At 42.1% G+C, this 21,272-nt stretch overlaps 3 protein-coding genes across 5 annotated transcripts in view; 2 read left to right on the forward strand and 1 right to left on the reverse strand.

Annotated features, from left to right (window-relative positions):
* LOC138626466 (1-phosphatidylinositol 4,5-bisphosphate phosphodiesterase zeta-1-like) overlaps positions 1-9,051 on the forward strand; it is a 22,930-nt gene extending 13,879 nt beyond the window's left edge. The window contains exon 11 of one of the 2 annotated variants that reach the window (XM_069708118.1): positions 8,970-9,051. In XM_069708118.1, coding sequence (XP_069564219.1) covers positions 8,970-9,006 — 37 coding nt within the window. In that variant the 3' untranslated portion in view covers positions 9,007-9,051. Of the gene's footprint in view, positions 1-3,731; positions 3,806-8,969 lie in introns of those variants that run through there. The other variant, XM_069708117.1, reaches the window with a different exon arrangement.
* Positions 66-15,544, reverse strand: pik3c2g (phosphatidylinositol-4-phosphate 3-kinase catalytic subunit type 2 gamma). 2 transcript variants are annotated; one of them, XM_069708116.1, is made up of 32 exons: positions 15,006-15,544; positions 14,814-14,893; positions 14,343-14,500; positions 13,870-13,984; positions 13,630-13,741; positions 13,214-13,281; positions 12,977-13,040; positions 12,717-12,842; positions 12,419-12,449; positions 12,002-12,185; positions 11,759-11,881; positions 11,414-11,542; positions 7,918-8,032; positions 7,692-7,825; positions 7,238-7,426; positions 6,903-6,996; positions 6,541-6,635; positions 5,706-5,886; positions 5,470-5,577; positions 5,250-5,342; positions 4,983-5,112; positions 4,745-4,881; positions 4,476-4,645; positions 4,185-4,341; positions 3,980-4,089; positions 3,694-3,862; positions 2,960-3,078; positions 2,744-2,840; positions 2,595-2,658; positions 2,379-2,458; positions 2,144-2,269; positions 66-1,561 (listed from the first exon to the last, which is right to left on the reverse strand). In XM_069708116.1, the coding sequence occupies exons 1-32, from the start codon at positions 15,471-15,473 to the stop codon at positions 1,409-1,411; spliced, it is 4,179 nt and encodes a 1,392-aa protein (XP_069564217.1). In that variant the 5' UTR covers positions 15,474-15,544; the 3' UTR covers positions 66-1,408. The 2 variants fall into 2 exon arrangements, with proteins under 2 accessions (XP_069564217.1, XP_069564216.1); XM_069708115.1 differs by lacking the exon at positions 66-1,561 and having other exon boundaries at positions 1,933-2,269.
* A 1,440-nt stretch (positions 15,545-16,984) lies between these two features.
* LOC138626461 (small integral membrane protein 29-like) lies at positions 16,985-18,599 on the forward strand. Its single transcript, XM_069708109.1, has 4 exons — positions 16,985-17,124; positions 17,213-17,238; positions 17,331-17,436; positions 18,051-18,599. The coding sequence occupies exons 1-4, from the start codon at positions 17,005-17,007 to the stop codon at positions 18,138-18,140; spliced, it is 342 nt and encodes a 113-aa protein (XP_069564210.1). The 5' UTR covers positions 16,985-17,004; the 3' UTR covers positions 18,141-18,599.
* The last annotated feature ends 2,673 nt before the right edge of the window (positions 18,600-21,272 follow it).

Here is a 21,272-nt window from a genome sequence, read left to right on the forward strand (position 1 = left end):
CTGATGCAGCAACAACAACAGCAAACAAATATATAAATAAATCAAAAAAGCACCATTTCTTCAGTTATAAATACCAGTTTTATTGTCAGAAAATAGATGTGCCTTTTTTCTGCCTGCTCTGTGTGCTGCACAGTAATAATTCTCTGCTTTCATCTCTCAAGTACTAGAGAAGCCCTTGTAGTAACCTGAGATTATCATTACAGGAGTAATAATTGATTAAATTACTGTGGTAGAGTTGGTCATACAAAAGAAGATCTTACACATCCACAAGACAGTGGATTTTTTTTAAATTATTTTTTTAAATTATTATTAATGATCAGCCCCAACATAATCAATATAACTCTTATTTCTGGGCTGAAACTGATGGGTGATATCAAGATACATGAATACTCTATGAACACAACCCTAAAAGGGTAACAACCAGCACTCGCTTCCAATCCTACTTTCCTGCAAGAGACCCAGCAGTGAATAATATAAATAGCATTCACAGAGGTATACATTATTGAACCAAATCCAGTGCAGGGAAATCTATTTCTATCCTTGTTCATCACTAAATCCTATGAAGGCAGAAGAAAGTGCAAGTCAGGAGGCCCGTCAGGAGGAGGACAGCATTAAGACAACATGAAGACCTGCCTTAGTTCAGGGGTATTTGTGTTGCCAAGTGATTGTCTGCCTTTGCGTGTTTGTGCATGCATGTGCATAACTGTGTTTGAATGATGGTAAAGACAAAGGATGGAGTGAGGGGGAGAGTGTTAACTCAGCCCCTCAGGCCACAGAGGCAGAGTTGTCATCCTGCTCACACACTCTCCACGCCCCTGTCTCCCTCTCCCTCTCCCTCATGCCTCCAATTCCACTGGTCAAGGACGTCCAGTTGACACAGCCTGGAGGGACAAACAAACTCAGTCTGGGCAGGTAACGCGCAGGCGGCTCCAAACAGCACTGCATCGCCTCCTTAATCTGTCACTTACCAGTCTCGACCACACACATTTACAAAGACTGTTTTTGACTCACAGTAAAGAAAACAAAGCAAAAGCACAAATGAAAGTGCAATAAAATTATACATTCTTTCCTTCATCCTTAACCAAGATAGCATCAGAAATCTGACTAATGTCCTTCATTTGATTCACATTTAAAAATAATAAAATTATAAGCTGAAAGTTTACACAGGAAACAGGCTCCTGCGTCTTTTACTCAGCTTTGTAACTTCATCCAAACATCCCATCGACTGCCAGTGTATTCAACTCCGGTGTGAGGTTAAGTTGCCTCTAATAAATAGGCATAAATGACAGTGTTCAATGTACAGTGCACAGTCTCCCTTTAACAGTCTGAAAAATCTCTGAATGGATTTGCTCCCTCAGAGCGGTTGCTCCCCCTGTTGGCAGAAGGCCAAAAGTGCAGCTCTCTGTGGTCAGATTGGACAGTTCCCGAGTGGAAACCAGGTCTCCTTGTCCAGCAGCTTCTCCTCCAGTTTAATGTTGGTTGCAGCCACAAACATGTTCTTGCTCTTCACTGTCACCTCCAGCACCATCCCATACAGCAGCGGGACGTTACTGTACTCCAGCTGTGAACATGAGGCAGATATTTTAGTCATCAAACAGCTAGGACATTTTTGCTGTGCAAAACTTTGTTTCCATCCATTTGATTCTGATCAGGCTTCACATAAAAGGTAGAGAGGCTGTTAAGTGTGTGGGAAGCTGCTGGTCAGAGTCCGCTGGGTTCAGCACTCAAAGATCACATCAGCATCACACGGCGAGGAGAGCGGCACCGCAGACACAGCACACATTAAGAGGGAAAATTACACGCAAGTTAGAGGGAATTTACAAAACTCTAAGTGACAGCACTTCATCTCAAGAGGGAGGTAATGAATATTCAAAAGACAAAAAAAAAAATACACATTCTTGTTTTACAATAAGCCTGCATTTCTATCTTCTAAAAGCTTTTAGTTATGTTTGGCTGATGTAAAACCGGAAAATGTCATTTGTACACAATGTTTGGAACTTATGTTTGAAAAATGGAAAACGCATGAGCTTACAGTGTTAAGTAATGGCATTGAGTTCTTAAATACGGCCAGTGATCTAACTGAATGACAGAGGATGCTGTGACTGGGCGAAATCATGCACAGAGAGAAGGGTGGAAGTCGTACCAGTTCATTGAAGGTGGGGTTGTCATTATTGCGGACCACCTTTGTCTTCTTCTTGGAGCGCTGCTGAGGGTCTGGTCTCAGACGTGTGACCACATAGGCGTCGGGGTTCGAGCCGTTTGCCTGCTTCTGTTGAAAAGAAGAAAGAAAAGAAAAAAAGGACATAGAGCACATTTACTATGACATATTTCCTCATGTCAAATGCAACAAAACAATCGTAAGAAGGTTGGAAACTCACAATGTTCTTCAGGTGTTTCACCAAAACAGAGAGCTTACTGTCAGAGTAAGAAAAGTACAGTTGGATCTGAGGACGTGCTCCTGCAACAGATCATCACATCAGTGCTAGTAAATCACAGCAAAAAAATATCTTGTATATCAACTAATGTCAGACATACCACAAGCAGCCTTGACATGAAAATACTGTCTTTAGTTGTCGTTTTATTCTTAGAATTACCTGTCCCCACACTTTCATGGACTCTGCCGGGGCCATCCAGAAACAAGCTGCACACATATTCATTCTGCAGGTGACAGAGCGAGACAGTTATAACAAGAGATCACGGGTGAAATCAACCAGCGACGGAGAGTTTGACGTGAGAAACTTACTCCTTTGCATGGCCCCTCAAAAAGCTCTTTGAGGTATTTATTCAGCAGAGACATCCTCCTGCCTGGAGTGAATGACATATTGTACCAGGTGGGAAACCTTTAACGGAGAAGGGCAAAGACAAAAGACATGCATTAAATGACGTCACTGTTTTGAAAGAACAAGCAGGGCCTCGAAACACAAGGTGATCTGAGCAGGATGTGCGTGTCTTCACTCACTGAGGCAGCATAGATTCAATGAAGTACTTCTGCAGCTGCTTATGGATCAGCTCAAACTGGCCAAACATCTTCTCACTGGTCAGAAAACCATCATGAATGGTTATTTTCAGGTCATAGATCTGCAAATCAAACAGCGGGTTGAAGGGTGAAGAAATGAAGAGCCTGTTGATAACATACGAAATGTGTTGTGTTGTTTCTGGCAGGTTGACAGTAGTAAATATTAAAGTATTAACTATTCATGTTTTAGTGAAGCATGGCTCTTATGGAAACTTCTTTATCTACACTGCCTTTATGAACTTGAATCTTTGAGGCTCCAAGTTGAATCTGAGTAACTGCATGAATCTCTGTGCCTCCAATGTGAAAGACAAAGTGCCTCCAAACAGTTAAACCTGACATCAGGAAACCTCTTCTGATCAAAGAGCAGTGAAATGCCAACAAACACCAGCAACACTCCTCACTCGACTCCAGGGGAAGACTTTCTATACACAGCACCGCTGCCTATGATGCTGTAAATGACAGCAAACACACACTGTCAGCTGAGTGCCGGCAGGTTTTCCTCTCAGAACAAAAATGTGTGAACCTGCTGTCAGTTCCAGGTGTTTGATCAGCTCCCCTGGCTTTTAGGATTGAACACAAAGCTCTGAGGTGCGTGAGGCAAAATCCCTCAGTGACATTTGGTTATAAAAATGGACACTAAGGCCAACATTTTCCAAAAGAGCCACATGCAGCCTCACCACATCTTTTCCCGTGACTTTGTATCCCTGGATGACAGCTTCCTGGATGTTGGTGCTGGGAGCAGGGATGCCGTCCCGGGTTAGTGGTTCCTGTTTCTTCCCCTGAGCCATGCTGTGTGTCAGGAAGATCAACTTCACTGCAACACTATCCATGCTCTCCTTGATCTTCCTACATCAGGGGCAACACAAACCGTTAAAGCACCGGATTAATACAACTGCAAGGTATTTTGAATTTTTTTTTCAGGGAGACAGACTGTGTATATTTTTGTGTGGCACATTAAATTACTTCGTGAAGTAGGAGGTGGCCTCCAGGTCTGTGTCATGAGGTCGGAGGTTATTCTGGACGTACTGCAGGTCATTAATGTCCTTCATTTCTGGCATTCCTGCATGTAGCATCTGGAAATCCACACCATGAATGAAAATATGTTTTACTTTATATTTTCTGCTCTCGGATAAGATTACTGTGGTGGTGTTATTTAGTGAAGTCTCACCAGCTCCAACAAGCTGAGTATCAGAGCAGAGCGCTTTCTGATTATATTGTATGCTTCACAGCAGAGCTCCACAAAGCGATGTAAACGCTGAGGCTTCTGCCCGCCACCTGTGATGAAGTGCTGCATCTCAGATGTGAAGATGAAGGGTGATCGGTCCCTGTTATTGAGTGGAGGAAAGTTCTTGTTGATTCATATTGTCATCTTTGATCAGGAAGATGATACAGAAAAGTCAAACGGTAACGAGACTCTTTATTTTAATAACGCAGCTTGCCTTTTTTTCTTTCAACTTGCCTTTTAAAGCTTCCGAACTTCTGTGCGTTGCCCATTATCTTGCCAAAGTCAATGTGAAACATGTGACCACTGGGTTTCAACATGATGTTGTCATTGTGGCGGTCGCAGATCCCCAGGATGAAGGTGGCCACACACCACCCTGCACATGAGTGGATGAAGGTCATCACAGCCTACACACACACACACACACACCAGGAGAACAATGCAACAAAAACATGCACCAGAACAAGCGAATGGTTCAGATATTATATTTCTGTAGCGATCTTCACCTTCTCATAGTCCTCGTTAGTTTTGTTCCACATGTGGAACCATTTCTCCAGTGTGTCTTCTCGAAGGGTCCCACCCAGACCCCACTCGTGATGGATCTTCCCCAGCGTCACTGCCTCGGGTACCACTTCCACCAAGCCTGAGAACCACATAAATATCCAGTAAATACAAGCAGAGAAAAAGCCTTTAAATTCAAGAACTATTGATGTGCCTTCAAAAAGAGAAACAAATCAATCTGACCCTGAGCTCTGCCCGTAGAAAGACACCTGTAGGTGATCATTTGCAGGTCCAGCCCCTCCTGGAGCCACACTGTGTCCATCGCACGGACGATCTGAAGCACCAGCATGTCCTGACGCAGGTTGTCTCCCGTCTAATGACACATTTAACTGAGAGCTCACATACCATGTCACTTGTAACCTTGTTGTGGTTAAAAGTATGCTTGATTAAATATTATTTTATTTCCTGTTTAAAGGGAACAAGCAAATCCACATCATGTTTATTGCCCACCTTGCAGATGACACTGACGTTCTTGGCTAGAGGGTCAGTACAGATGAAGGAGATCCCCAGAGGAGCAGCATTGGAGTGGAAGAATTTACAGGCCTGGAAGTAACAGAGAGCAAAATGTGACAGTGCGAGAACATTACATACAGTGGAAGCCACTTAGAATTGCCGCCTCCAGCCGGCTACCAGAGTAATGATACATGATGTTTAAGTGTAATGTTCTTACGTCCACGTTCACTGCCTTCACGCGGACTGCAGGATCCAGCGGGAGACAACAGCTCATCCCATTTCTGAAGAATTCCTCAATCAGGCCCTTTTGTTTGTTTAAAACATTCTGCAGACAAATCCAAAATTTAAACAAAAATATTGCCAAAATAAAATGAATTCCTTACAGTTAAGAGTAATAACAATGGAGGATTATGAGCCAGTGAATGTAAGACAATGAGATATCTATTAACAGACCTTACGTCGACCCTTCTCGGCAGTGCGAACTTTCTCAGCCACCTGTACGAGCACATGCACCAGGCGGGTTTCATGCACCAGCTCCTGCCTCAGAGCTCGGCCACAACATTGCTTTAGGGCCGCCTGTACTTTACCAAACCAACTCTGGTGGTAGGGGTCACTGAGGGCGTCCTCCAGCAGCCTGCAGGTAAAGTCAAACTTGAAGCATAAAACCCGACTGTGAACATGAAAACATTTCGCACAAAGCAGCGTTACCTTATATCAATCTTTTTGCAACATTAATGGGTGATTACAGCATCTGAAATTACTCCTTTTTTTAAATGTAAAGATAAGGATCTCAAGAAGCTAAAAATGTGTCCAGGTACCTGAATCTGTTACAGGTGTATCAAAAGGCCTCACATTTAATAAAAATGAGGAAGGTCACGCTCATTGTTTCACTTACTGAAAGAATATTCATTACATATATAGAAAAGCCTCACAGAGCTTCCACATTAATACAAAGCCATCCAGGTTAGTTACTCAGACCAAAGATTAGAATATGAATATACCACTTCATTAAGATTTGACCTTGTATCATTTTCAGTGTTCAAGTGTTTCTGTTCCTCTGTTTGGGTAATTGAGGTAGCTTCTGTGTCTGTATATGTTGAGCAGTTTTGATTTGCCCATGAACATAAACAGATAAATAAATATTCCAGTAGTAAGCAGGAAAGTGTGATGCAACCTTTTCCGTTTTATTGAAGTCAACACAGGGGTCGACATCTTCAAGTGACTTAAATAACAACAGGTTTTGTGCGTAACCCAAATTTACACTTCTTCAGTCTGCTGTCTGACTCACCAGTAGAGATGCTGACTGATCCGTATGTTCCTCATCGATCTCTCCAACAGCAGCATCACCAGAGGTCCATCCAACGTCCACTCACTCTTCAGAGCCTGCAGGGCAGAACGATGGTTTAACCACTCATCAAAATACAGAGGAATCTACAAAGTGTGCCACTTGTGCTCCAATTAATTTACAATACGATGGCTTCAACAAGTTAAACAATCAGCTCGGTTCCGTGCTGAAACCAGAACCTCTGAACACGCAGATGTAATAAGATGGACGTGTAGATGAAACTGGAGTGTTCAAAATGTATACTGAGATTTGTCTCCGAGATAAAACTCTGCGTATCAGTTACTGGTGAGCGTTAGTTTGCTTACCTGGACCAGCTGTGGCAGAAACACCTCGAACTCTCCATCTGGTATCTGTTCAAAGTAGTGAACTGCAGTCCTCCGTACAGTCTGATCGTGAAAACTGGAAAAGATGCATGAAGTCACCAAACAAAACTAACAGAATAAATAATAAACCTGAATCGGGGTTGTGATTACTGTAACACCAGGTGAGATGAGTGCATTAGAGAGCCATTGTTGGTGTTAACTGAGGTTTTACCATTAGATGCAAAGCACAAAATAAGCATGTATGTTATTTATTTTTTGTTGGTCTTGGCAGCTTTTCACAGTGACTGTGTCCATCTGCCTGTGTGTGAACGACCTACCTGTCACTGAGCAGGAAGAGGGCCTCCTCGGGTAGATGGATGGGCCAGTTCTCCAGAACAGTGTAGATTTCTGTCAGGTCTTCAGGCTGCCACCGGGGTGCTCCACCCAGCAGCAGGTGGAGGAAAGTGCTTCCTTTGTCGCTACTGTAACGTTTACTCCAGAGGAAAGCCTTCTCGTTTTTTGTTAGACTGGTGAAGGAGAGATCATTTCAGGAGTATGTTAGGAATACAAAAAGTAAGAGAAAAAGCAAGTAGTGGTCTTTTATATATATATATACACAACAGGAAGTGGCTCTAAAGGGTTCTTGCTGACTTGTCATGTCAAGTCATTGAATTTGATTTCCATAAGCCCGTTGTGGATGAAGTCATTTTGGTGCCAGAATGCTAAACAAACCTTTTACTACAATCATTTCTCCTACGTTATGTGATTTATGAAACAACTCATTCTCCTCACAAGCCAAGGCAATGCTTCTTGGAAACGTCCAACATTTTCTTTTGCAGTTCTTCGTAAGGCTGAGAGAAGATTACTGAGCCGGGGAGCGCGAGGGGCCTCTGGTAACTCCACTCAAACTGATCTTGAAACTCAAGCTGGGGAAACGGAAGGAGGATGAATGATTTAGGCAGTGTGGTGTTGTTCGTGTTTTGGTCAACAGGGGGCAGAGTTGTCCAGTGTTACTCACCTGCAGGATGACCCCGATGGCTTGTCTGTGGCTCTCAGACAGAGCAGGGGAGGGGGGAAGAGGCAGCTCCGTCAGAGTGGACATGCTGAGCAGGACGGTCCCTGCTACAAGAGTCCTAAACACACACACGGGATATGTCACTGATCACACCATCATGGCACTTAGCTGCAATTTGCCTTTAAACACAACACATAGAGCTCTGAAAAAAAATTAAGAGCCCACTCCAAATGTTTCTTAAATCAGCATCTCTACGTGTATGGCAGCCGTTCCATTCCAGTGTCTGTTGAATTCCAATACAGGCACACCTGATTCTACTTAATGAGGTACTGATTAGGTGATCACCTGAACCAAATGTTATTTCATGAAGAAAAGGATAAAAACCAGTGCTGTGGTCATCACCATCCTCTTGCAATAGGACCAGCTAGATTGCAGAAACAGTGCTAGTAGTACCTCAAAAGTAATTGGAATTAAAAAAAAAAAAAAAAAGTGACTATTGACCATGCCAAAAGAGTTCAAAAGAAAAGTTTTGAGTGAGGAAAAGAAGGGTTCAACTCTGGTTTTACTGGCAGAGGGATACAGTGAGCGTCAGGTTGCTTCCATCCTTAAAATGTCAAAGACGGCGGTTCATAAGAACGAGGTCAAGCAGCAGACATTAGGGACAACGAAGCTCCAGACAGGCAGAGGACGAAAACGACTCTCCACTCACCGGGAAGACCGCCAACTCATTCGAATGTCACTCAACAGCCATAGGATGACATCAAGTGACCTCCAAAAAGAATGGCAAACAGCAGCTGGGGTGAAGTGCACGGCGAGGACGGTTAGAAACAGGCTCCTGGGGGCGGCTGAGGTATTGCAAAGCTAGAAAAAAGCCCTTCATCAACGAGAAGCAAAGAAGAGCCAGTGAAGATCTGGGGGTGCTTCAGCAAGGCTGGAATCGGGCAGATTTCTCTTTGTGAAGGACGCATGAAGTACAAAGTTGTCCTGGAAGAAAACTTGCTTCCTTCTGCTCTGACAATGTTCCCCAACTCTGAGGAGTGTTTTTTTTTTCCCAGCAGGACGATGCTCCATGCCACACAACCAGGTCAGTGAAGGTGTGGATGAAGGACCACCAGATCAGGACCCTGTCATGGCCAGCCCAATCTCCAGACCTGAATCCCATTGAAAACCTCTGGGACGTGATCAAGAGGAAGATGGACGGTCACAAGCCATCAAACAAAGCCGAGCTGCTTGAATTTTTGCGCCAAGAGTGTCATAAAGTCCCCCAACAGCAACGTGAAAGAGGTGAAGAGCACGCCAAGACGCATGAAAGCTGTGATTGTAAATCAAGGTTATTCTACCAAATATTGATTTCTGAACTCTTCCTAAGTTAAAACATTGCTATTGTGTTGTTTAAAAATGAATATGAACTTGTTTGCATTTTTTCTTTGCATTATTCGAAATCTGAAAAACACTGGATCTTTTTTGTTGTTTTGACCAGTTGTCATTTTCTGCACAAAAAAAAAAAAAAAATGCTCTAAATGATGATATTTTTTTCATTTGGGAGAACTATTGTCAGTAGTTTATAGAATAAAACACAAATTTTCATTTTACTCAAACACATACCAATAAATAGTAAAACCAGAGAAACTGATCATTTTTGAAGTGGTCTCTTAATTTTTTTCCAGAGCTGTATAAAATGTGAGCAACACAAAGTGACTCTTGCAACACATTTTTATCTTTAGTTTGAGCCTTAGTAGAATTCAAAGGACCTGAGCTGAATGACATCTTTGGTGATAATATGCAGGAACAAATACAGAACCAGTAGAACAGGGAATTAAAACTGCAAGCAGTGACATGCGGGCCCTCGCACGGTGCACGTCGGGGATCCAGCGGGTCGGGGCCGCCGGCTCCCCGACGTGCACCATGCGAGGGTCCGCATATTCCCGCTTGCTGTTTTAATTTTTTTTTCCTCGATCTCGTTCCTTATTGTTCTTAAAAAAAAATTGGCTTTTTTTGGCAGCTTTAACATCTTCAAAAACTCATGAAAGTTGGTGCCTGATGCAAGTTTGGTGAGGTTTGGAGCATCGTTTGACCTTAAACATCAACTTCCTGTGCCATGGCGAAACATCAAACTTGGCCGCATCGGCCTGGCTATACTATACACTATATACAAAAATGAATTTTGGACACTTTTTGGACGACATGCTATAGTATGACTTTTTTTTTTTTTTTTTTTTAATGCTTTGGACTTTTAAATTATTTTTTTTTATCACTTTTTGAAGTATGAACTTTTTTTGAACCGACATGCATGCCTCAAGTTACTTCTCACTCTGAGGCAACTGCTCTAACCACTGCACCACTGTGTCTTACTGTAGCATGTTGTCCGAAATATGAAAAAAAAGAAAGTCTCTTTTGGAGGATTTTTATTTTTGTTCGAGTTTTGTATTGTTGTTGACCTTTGGTTTGGTATTAGTATGACCGCACGTACAAACCCGAACCCGTGTGGCTTAGGGGGACTTACCCTCCGTGAACCATGTGGCTTACCCTTAGAGGGATTCGCTCTTTCCGTGAACCGTGTGGTTTATTAAGGGGACTCGCCCTCCTTGAACCATGTGTAATACTTTGAGCAGGGCTCGAAGCCGTGTCTTCATGAGGTTGTTTCCAGCTCTGAAGCGGCGTCATGGACCGCTGGACTATCTTCGGCGCCGGAGAATGGGTCGCGGCAGGAGAAAATGTTTCACGGAGTTCACTTAGAGCTTCCAGAGACTGTCTGGTTAACTCAACAGGTAAAAGATTCTACTTCACCAAGGTTGCTATTAATGGTCCAGATTCCACCTCGGCCTGTTGATGGTGATTCAACTTTTAGTGAAGTTGAAACGTTTGGAGAAATTGAATAAGTTTTGCATACACTACACATTACGGGAAGATATTTAATATCACTGCAGACCCCCTTGAAGACACGTATATCTACTATCCAAAGAATGTCTGCGGCAATTTTTGGTCGCATTTGAATGAATATTTATGGACGGTGGAGTTATAGGTTGCAGTGAGACAAAGATTTTTCACAATGCTGTCTAACTGTTGGGAAGATAGATGGTGCAGTGGTTGGCACTGCTGCCTCTCAGCTAGAAGAGTTGGTGTTCAATCTCCCCCTTCGTCATGACTTTTTTTTTTTTTAAATCATACTATATGTTGCAGTTGTTTACAGAGAATAATAATAACGCAGAATAATAATTCCTTGAAGAACAATAGGGCTTTCGCACCATCGGTGCTCAGGCCCGAACAATGTTTTTTCCCATTTGGCACCAACTAAAATTCTTAATGCTGCATCCTGCATGATCTGTAGATGCCTTGAGTCTTGCTACCAATTTTATACATGGGGCCTTCCAATATTTCAGAAAGCTGACCGAAGTCATTTTAGAGTCACATTTATGCCGATTTAGAATTTTAAACTATTCTAAAAGTACACAAAAACTGTAAGAGATGCTAGAGAGGTGTAACGTTGGGGACAACCTACCTGTCGCTGTAAAGAGGAAGCACAGCCCACCCTATAAGCTCGGGGCTTTTGCCTCGCTTGGAGCCCTTGAGGCGAAATGTCAGCATGCTCTCATATGGCAGCCGATTCACAGGAACAGGAAACACCACCCTAAACGTAAACAAAATATAGATACGGACATCAGTGTTGTTTCTTTTCTCACTGCTGTTTATCTTCATATTGTATCTCTTAAATCTTTACTGTTAATTCTTGTACTTTGGACTGGAGAGCTGCATTAGAGTTTATTGATAATCGACAAAAATGTATTCAATCAGTAAAAACATCCTGCATCTGATGATCACTCATAATACATAATCTTACACTTACATGCGGCTACACTGGATCTTGTTACCGAATGACAAGGCGGTGCTGATATTTTCAGAGACACCGGTGTCACAGATTTTTGTTCCCCCATAAGTCAACTCACAGGAAACAGAAAAGCACTCATAACTAAAAAGAAGGAAGAGAAAGAAGAATAAATCCAGTGTTCACGTCAAAGGATGTGGTACATTTATATTTGTGTGCATTCATTAGTGTGTCTGCAAAATATGACTATAAATTGACACATACGTGGTCACCCAGGCGGGTTGCAGTTTGTAGAGAGCAGCAATATTGAACTGGAGGATTTCGTGGTTGTTCTCGATGTCAAAGGTTTGTGGGATGGCGGTTAACTTCTGGCCTCTGAAGTCTGACTGAAAGTTGTCAAAAAATATCTGCAGCATTTTTAGCAGCGCCCCATGGAGTATGATCATGGCTAAAGTAGAAATAATAAACATCACTTTAGTCAATCAAAATGTTATGTAGTGTACTTTCGTTGTAAGTGTCTAATTTTACACCGAGATAATAATATTGTAGGATTGTTGGCAAAAAGTAGTGACATACAACACCGTGATTATCCAAACAATGGTTGGCAAAACTTCAGTGCCAGACACACACACACACACACACATCACACACATACACACCAATGCCATTACAGCTACTCACCAGCTTCACACTCATACATCTCATCATGACTCTGTAAAAAGATATGAGGAAACAGAGCTTGTATTGTTGTTCAGGTGTCTGCATATTTGTGATCCATTTAGTTTCACTACGGTAAATGATATTCTACAAAAAGGAAGAGTGGCTTAACGCACAATTCAAAAGTGACCGCACTAACAAAGTAAACTGCTCAAAAAGTGGTTCAATAACACTGTATGATTTTACCAACCGTTGAAAAAAAAAAAAAAAATGTTAAGAAAAATAATAAAAAAATAAATCACAAATGGATGTGATATCCTACCAGAGGTATGGGGTTGATTCTGTTGAGCCTGCCAATGGCGTCTTCCAGCTCATTAGATGAGAGCCCACACAGAAGATTGCTGATGGTGCGAACACGGCTCACAAGCACATTAACATTCATCCCAGACTGCAGACATGATGAGACTCAGGTTAGGAGAAATATAGCAAAGTCAGCTTCAGATACTTGGGAGTGGGCAAGGTGGACATAGTGATGAAAAACAAATCCAAAAACTCACAATAAAATATCTTCTCTTTACTGACCTTACTTCTCATGAGCTCGGTCACCTCTCTGTTGTAGCTGTTGAGCACATCCTGCAGGTTGAGCCTGAGAGAAGAGCAAACATCAAACACACACAGATGAACGAGTTGCAGTGTTCCATGAAGGGAAGCCACCTCTCCTCGTGTTTTCTACAAACACACACTGTCCACTGAACAGTTATCGTTGCAGCTGAAACCATTTCAAAAAGCTGATTTTGAAGTCAGGTCTGATGATCTTACTTGCAGGCATTGAAGACACATACGGGCAGGAGTTGATATAGTTGGAATGAGGTCCTGTCGTCTTCAGCCTCAGAGAAGCAACAGAGTGAAACACTGATTACTGTGTGGGATTATGGTGAGTGTTTAAAAAAATAAATAATGTATAGCTTGTAAAAATCAGTAAATGGAAGTCAAATTGTGTCTTTTAAGACTGTGAATTGAAAGGACACATCAGGTTCACCTTTATTCTATATCATTCCTGCTGCTAAATGTCACCAGTCATGACGTTATGTGTAAACAGAGCAATGTCAGGAAATCAGGGTGGAGTTTTTTTTTACAGCTACAAAAGCCCTGATGATAACAAGACAAGGCCACCCTTTCTTGGTAAATGATCTGTACTGTAGGAGGAACCAGAGAAGGAATTTGAACTGGCTTACGTCTCTGGCCAGACACTGTTTAAGGCTGTCCACGTGGAGCAGGCGGAGGGGGACCACTTGTTTAAACTTATAGTAGGTCTGAACTGTCTCATGCATACCCAGCAGTTCTTCACTAAAACGAGAGATGGAAACAATGCGCCTTCAGTCAAACATTAGGGACTAAAATATGACAACTTAGATATATATTCCCTGAATATTTAGTGATAGCGGGACAGCAACAGAAACAGGGGACAAACTTACTTCCTGAGATATTCCTCAGAGTCACACAGTTTTAAAACATAATGGTCACTTGGGTTTGGAGTGAGGTCGAGCAGCTGGAAGATTTCTTTGATCAGACTCTCCACTGTCCTGTTTACTGGATAAAAGATAAAGAGTTCAGAGTCCACACATGTCTGCCAACATCTACAGGGACCAAGAAAGACACTGGCATGGATTAACAGGTGTGGTACTGCAAACAAGAACCACACAAAGGCTCTGCTCAGCCTTCCAGCCAAAGCTGCTTGATCCAATGAGTCCATGAATTCTTTAAGAAAGTTGTCCATACTATGGCAGTCATCTGTGTGTTTTCCAGTTCTTTTAAGTTTGTTCGTTTTACCGACATAATGCATATGTAATGCCGCACTCTGTTTAATTTAGCTTTTTATGCAAACATTTTTTTCATTCTTTACAGATTACAGATTGCATCTCTATAACTGGAGGCGGTGGTATTTTACCCGAGGTGGGGAAGGGGACCTGGTGACTCTCCCACTCAATGGCCACACTGACAATGACCTCCACCTGCTGCAGAAGGGCAGGGTGGATTTCTAACACTCGACTCCACACCACACCGCAGTTTGAAACGCCGTCTGTGTGCTTGTAGCGGGACATCAGCCTGCCAGAGAAGGCAAAGAAAAATACATTGAATGTGTGATGTGAAAGTGAAAGTATGATGACAAATATGTTTCAGCTAAAACTTCGGCTGAGCCAGTAAAACAAAATCATTATGTTTAATATAATATTATATAATATAATTAAGTATAATATACAGTGCTTTATTTAATGTTCTCTAACCGATTTCATTTCACTGATTTCAGTTCAGGTGTCATAAAGCTAGAAATTTTAGACTAAAGTTTTCAAACCCGTAATAAACAGTATTTTATATTTTTCGTATTTACATGCCAACAGGATAATATTCGTTGTCTTACTTGGAAGTTGCAGCACAAAATGAAGCGAGCCTCTTGGTGCTGCCCTCTGGAGTGTCTCTTAGTTTGATGGTCCATGGATCCTGATTGGAAAACAATGACTCAGGCCTTTTCTCTGGGTTTTTTTCCACTTTTCATTTAGTTACAAAGGAGCTTTTTGTCTCCACTGTGGAACAAACCACTGCGGATACTTACTTGATTGTCCACTACTGTCTTGGAACGATTCAGTCTGCACGTAGGCTCGGTGAGGTCACAGGAAAGACGCTTTTTGCTGTTGTCAAGGGGCACTCGATTCCTGGGGGGGAGAGGAGGGGGTTGACGGCTTTGTCTACCGGGCACACAAACACTATGAAGCCTGACTCTGAGTGGAACGGGAGGAGGACCAGCTGAGGGAGGATCCCTTGTGTTCTGGTGGTTGGCATTCCCGGGACCTTCTCCCCCGTGAGCCGAGACGGGACCCTGGGGTGCGGGTGGGGGTTCAGTTGGGAAAATGAGCCCAGCAAAGGTGGACTCATACAAATGTTTTTCATTATTTTCAGGGAAGACTTCCAGGTAGTCATTGAGGTGCATTCCTTGTAGATCTTCTGTCAGAGGCATGGGCAGGTCAGAGACGCTTGCATCCCGTTTCTGGATTGTTCTATTTTTCCTTTCAGGAGGATCCATTACATTTTAGGAAGTTGTCGTCCTGGATGGTGGAGTTTCACACTCTCTGGATGTCCTCACTTCATAGCATCGCAGAACGAAGAACGATGTAGTGGTATTACAAAAAAAAAAAAAACAGAAATACAATTACATTCAATTACATTAGTGTGTGTGACTACACACAACAAGTAATCTGTTTTTGTGACTCCAGTCTAACTGAAGCTGAGGGTTTGCGTGGGTCTAATTATTAACAAGCTTTCAAATCGTAACAGGAAATCTACCAGAGCGCGCCCCCGAGTCTGTGGCAATGCTTTGCCACACTTGTGTCAGTGACACATGGCAGATATCTTCAATGACCATTACATTATGCCTTAATACTTTTACATGAAATTAAACTGAGCAAACTGCAAACATGCCTGTATTCAGTCAAAACTCAAATCCAGACTGTTGATCTATTGAATATAATCAACTTCACGTTTACGTCACAAAACAGCCTGCATGTTGATTAGATCTAAATACCTCAAATAATCTTCAACAAACTGGTGAAGTGTTGGTGTTTATGGAAGCTTACCATCAAAGCTCTGTTAAGTGGTGTCTCATCTTGTGTCGAGGGGAATTCTTCAAATTAAGTCATGCTCAGCAAGTTAGACCTGTACATCTGGACAGGTTTTCACCCGATGTTTCCTCACCCCTCCTCCTGCTCCTCCTCCTGCTCCTCCTCCTCCTGTCCCTCCTCTTCCTCCTCCTCCAGACCACAACAAATACTTTCCCTCTGCTGGTGAAAACTGAATATTACAGGCTGTAACCTGAGGTATAAAAAAGTTCCAGTTAAATTAAACGTTACATTTAAAAAGGCAAAACAATTCACATACAGTTCATTATTGTTGTGGCTCAGAGAGATGAGAATAAATTGTCCACTGAACACAGTGATTCACTGGAAATATTGATTAGATATGTTTGGGTGTTTACTTCATGTTATATGAAGTTAATTGATGAATGAAACAACATTCACAGCATTATTTATGAAAGCATTACTTTACTTTTAGTGCCTGAAACTTTTGCACAGCACTGCTTGTGTGATCAAAAATAAAACTCATCATCTGTCCGGCCAGTTCAACCACTAGTAAACTTCATTTAATCCACTCCTCACCCAGGAATGTCATTGAGCAGGTTGAGGTTTGAGAGCACTGGGCTTCTGTAAAGTGTGTCTGAAAGGAAATGAAAGAAGTCGGAAGGAATGTCCTCCACAGCTACAGTAACAAGTAAGGTAAGACTAACTTATATTTTATCTGAGGACTATTAGAAGGCATCCTACAATTAAAAACTTCCTTGTCAGTTCATTTGATACAGTTTAAGACTTGTTGGCTGATTCTTGAAGTGAACTTACTGAAGTCTTGCAGTAAAGTGTGTTTTGTTTGACTCTCTCGAGTAATAATTATGATTCTTCCACGGGTTAAGAAAGCCCAGTGGAGATGACGGCAGCGGCACTCGTCTGAATGTGCCACATAGGTGTGAGCTGAGGTGCACAGAAGAGGAGATCAAGAGGAAGGAAATGCATTTGAATCACACTACTCCCCATATTTCACCCCAAAACAACACATTTGAATTACTTGGGTACTATGTACTCATCCCCATTGTTGTGCTGACGCTGATTGGATGTGTAGTGGCAACGGTAAGCATGTTTTTCTACTTGTCATCCTGCATAGTTAATTTAACACTTGCATATCAGGTCAAGGGTCTAAAGCTGTTCCTCTCTTTAGGTTGTTTATATCCAGCGAAGATCGAGGTGAGTTGGTGTCTGTGGTTTCAGCAGCATCTTAAGATCAGTTTGATATGTTCTGTCACAAATTGGCTTTTTTTTTTTTTTTTCTTCTTTAGATTAGATGAGCTGCGCCACAGGCTGATTCCTCTGTGCCGCTACGACACTACATGGGAAGAGGATGACTGGGGCGACGCCGGCAGGGAGGAGGAGGAGGAGCTGGCTGTAAGAAAACCACTAAAAGTCTACTAATAGAGTTACAGGGCATATAAACTACACCTAGTACCCACTTTATTAAGTACACCTGTACAATCTAAAGCAGTCCAGTACAACAGCATCATCATAACAACTCTCTTATGAAGATCGTAATGCTAATTTTATGGTGACATTATTGCAAATGTGTAAATGTAACTATTTATTCTTGATATTCTTGGGGGTGCTGCACTTGTTAACATTATAGTGAGAGGTGTTTCTATTTTTTGCCCAAACACACACCAAATACTATTTTTACTATAATTGTGGTGTGTGTTGCAAAGAACTTCTCAAAATTCTGTAGTCCACTGCAATGCCTTTTTTTTTTTTTTTTACCATACCAATATATTTAAAGATGATTTTTAACCAAATATAATTAATTTAACACATTTCACAAAATATCACCAACAATGACTGAATGATCAACTCCAGAAAGACACAGTAGATGTTAAGGCAGTGTTGTTGTATTGCTTTAGATGCGAATGTACAGGCGTATCTGTGGACACTACCTATTATATCCCCATTCCCTATCATATACATGTGCCAATGACAATTTAATCTTATGCAAAGTTTGATTTTCTCCATAGGAACCATTGTACAGAGAGGCGCAGCTCTCCTTTGCGTCTGGCAACCAAAACATGAACCGCAAGAAAATCCAGAAGAAAGTGTTCGATTAGGAAACAAAACCTTCCTTTACTGAACATGTTGTGTAGCAGAGACTTTTACACGGTCGACTGGATGCTTCATGATGTTTAAAACAACACCTGCAGAAATCATCTCTTTGATAATTACATTTTCTGTGCAGAGCACCACAGACACCAGATGGCACTGCAAGCCTGTCTTCTGCCTCAGCTGAGATTTGTTTTTATGAGGATAGAAGAGACAAAGAAATGTTGTCAATGTTTTTAAATTAACCAGGTTACGTAACTGACTCTTAACTTTTAGTTTCTTTTAACTTGTCTCATTCTGTGTTCTTCTGTCTGTAACCGTGTGTTTCTTATGTTGCTGCCTGTCTTGGCCAGGTCTCCCTCGAAAAGGAGATTTTTAATCTCAATGGGACTCTCCTGGTTAAATAAAGGTTAAATACAAAAAAAAGTGTTTTGAAGGCAAGATGTTATTTCTGGGCAATAAAACTGGGCACTGAAATCTAATTTAAAATTAATTTTTTTTGTGTGCATGTGTGTATTTCTCTAATTCTGCATGTAATTTCTTTAAAGTCACACCTGTTTCCTCTTGGTAATCAGAGGGTTTGCTGGTGTATAAAGGTTCCTCAGGGTGGCACATCTCCACATGTTTGGTGGGCTTTTACATACAGGATGATGGGATCACAAAGAAAGACCAGGTGAACAACACACCGACACAAACAACAGAAACCCATTTTCAACGTGTATCATTCAATTTAACTCTCTGTGTGGACTTACATTAGTCTGGACATCCATTTGCTGGATCCACGCTGGTTCCTGACTTCCATCCTGTTGGTCACAGCTCTGGGGCTCCCAGTTAACACTCTGGACAGCCTGCTGTGTAACTACTGTCCTCTGCAACAGAAAGGCAAGACCTGCTCCAACATCACCAGTCAGTGTCTGCCTGACGAGCGCTGCTCCAGCTCCAGAGGACACTACGGCTCCATCCACATCCTGTCGGCTCAGGGCTGCGTGGACGGTGAACTCTGCGGCTCCCATGAAATCGTCTCTTATCGGGGAGTCAAATACAACGTCAGTCACACTTGCTGCTGCAAAGACGAATGCAACACCGTGCCAAAGCCTGACACCAACCTGAAGAGGCTGCTGGGCATGATCACGGCAAAAACGGAAAATGTCAACATCACTAATGCAATCGAGGAGGAGGCCGGGGATTCGTGTGCAAATTACACATTATCAAGTGCAGCTGTATTACCTGCCACTAATATATGAAATTACCTGTAGTGTGTGTGTGTGTGTGTGTTAGCCTGAGGAGAGGCCTGTTTGTCACAGGTACTTACCCGAGTCTCCAAAAGGTGATGAGCATTTGGCCAGATGTTTGCACACTTGTGCTCATTAGTGTTTTTGTTACATTCAAGTTTTAATAACGCAACAAATTTTACATACGCTCCAGAGAGAAGAAGGTGGACTTGTCAACCATCCTCCTGATGTACTGGAGTAAATGCTGACATTACTTCTGTAGTTAATGATGACCGCAACAGAATAAAAGCATGGTGATTGAGCTCACTACCTGTGTGGTTGCTGTGTGCATTTTACAAGCAGCAGGTGTGCTGGAAGGTGTGGCCTGTTTAGGAAGATCTAAAAATCTGTGCTGAGATCAGACATCAGGAGAAGCTCTGAAAAGTTTTGACAGACTGGATTTAAAATCTTTAAAACGATGCGGTGAGTCGTTTTCAACGTGCACACTTCAGATTGTTTCTGCAGTCACTTTCTACCTTTTACATACTTAAGCATTCTGCATGGGACAATCGGTGGAAATCGGTAACACCTGTGCAAGATTTAGAAATGTTCTTTAGTTTGGCGGTTATGTTCTAGAAAGCAGAAATACATGAAACAGAAGGATAATAAGTGATAAAAGATGACAATCACTTTAAATGTCAAAGTCAAAACAGTATGTTAGTCACAGAGCATACAAAAACTGTATCTCTGGTTTTGATACTGGAAGACTTTTGTCAAGTCTCAGTTAATTATCAAGTAATGTGATGTTCAATTGGAGATCACAAATATTCAACAGACAGCCCCGACAAGTGATATTTGAAAATAAGTGGATTTGCATAAGGCAGAATAAGTCTAAATGCCATCAGGGTGCATTATGGGAAGTGTAGGATTCTGTGTTTCTTGTAGCTGACCCATACTACCTCCAGCAACTGCTGAAATGATTTTGACCACTGTTTTTTTTTTTTTTTTTTAAATCTCTCTAAAGACTCCTAACTTCTTGGAAGAGCAGAAATGAGTCTGTAACTCTCCTGTATGTGTTTTTTCTTTTTTCCAAACTGTTACCAGATGCTTTTCGTTTCTTTGCAGGTCCAACATGTCGCAGCTCCTGCATGCTGCCGTGTTATGGTTTTACTTTCTCCTCCCCTCGCTGCTCTGTGACAACTTGCATTGCTACTACAGCCCCATCCTGGAGGAGGAGAAGACGTTCAAGCTTATTGTGACACAGTGTCCTCCTAATGAGCTGTGCTTTAAGGCACTGGCTCGCTACGGCAACCACAGTGGCCTGTCGGCCAGGGGCTGCATGGCGGAGAAGGACTGCAGCCAGCTGAACAAACTCCACCTCAAAGGAACGCTCTACACCATGAGCTACACCTGCTGTGATCGGCCGTACTGCAACTCGGGTCTGGTCATCGCAGCCCAACCCCTCTACATCACCGTGACACTTGTTGCCTTGGCTGTGACGGCCGGCAGCTTGTGACTAAAGACTGCTCGTGTGTTACGAGCATCATTAGGGGTTCAAGTCGGAAGCCTCGTTGTAGCCTCAACCTGGAGTAAGGCTGAGGGCCTTAGTGTGTGGTGAATACCCAGTCTGAAGACACTGAGGTGTGCACCAAGATGATGGCAGAGATATTTATTTTTTTCATATTTTCATAATCCAGATTTTATAAGCAAGTATGTTTTTATTATAAGCACTGTTAATAAATATTTTAATAAGACACCATATTTTACGCTCTTTTTGAATGTTTTCAAGCAAATTTCTTTCACTCTCACACACATACCTGGTCATATATACTGTATTTCAAATTGTCAAAATATTCCATGAAAAAAATCTAAACGATCAACTGACCCTTCTAACAAGGGGTGTTTCCAGTTCCTTATTGTGCCATGAAG

This window comes from Brachyistius frenatus, unplaced genomic scaffold, assembly GCF_029030835.1.
Source record: "Brachyistius frenatus isolate BFR_SWC_R1_liver_20210118 unplaced genomic scaffold, ASM2903083v1 Contig_74, whole genome shotgun sequence".
NCBI lineage: Eukaryota > Metazoa > Chordata > Actinopteri > Embiotocidae > Brachyistius > Brachyistius frenatus.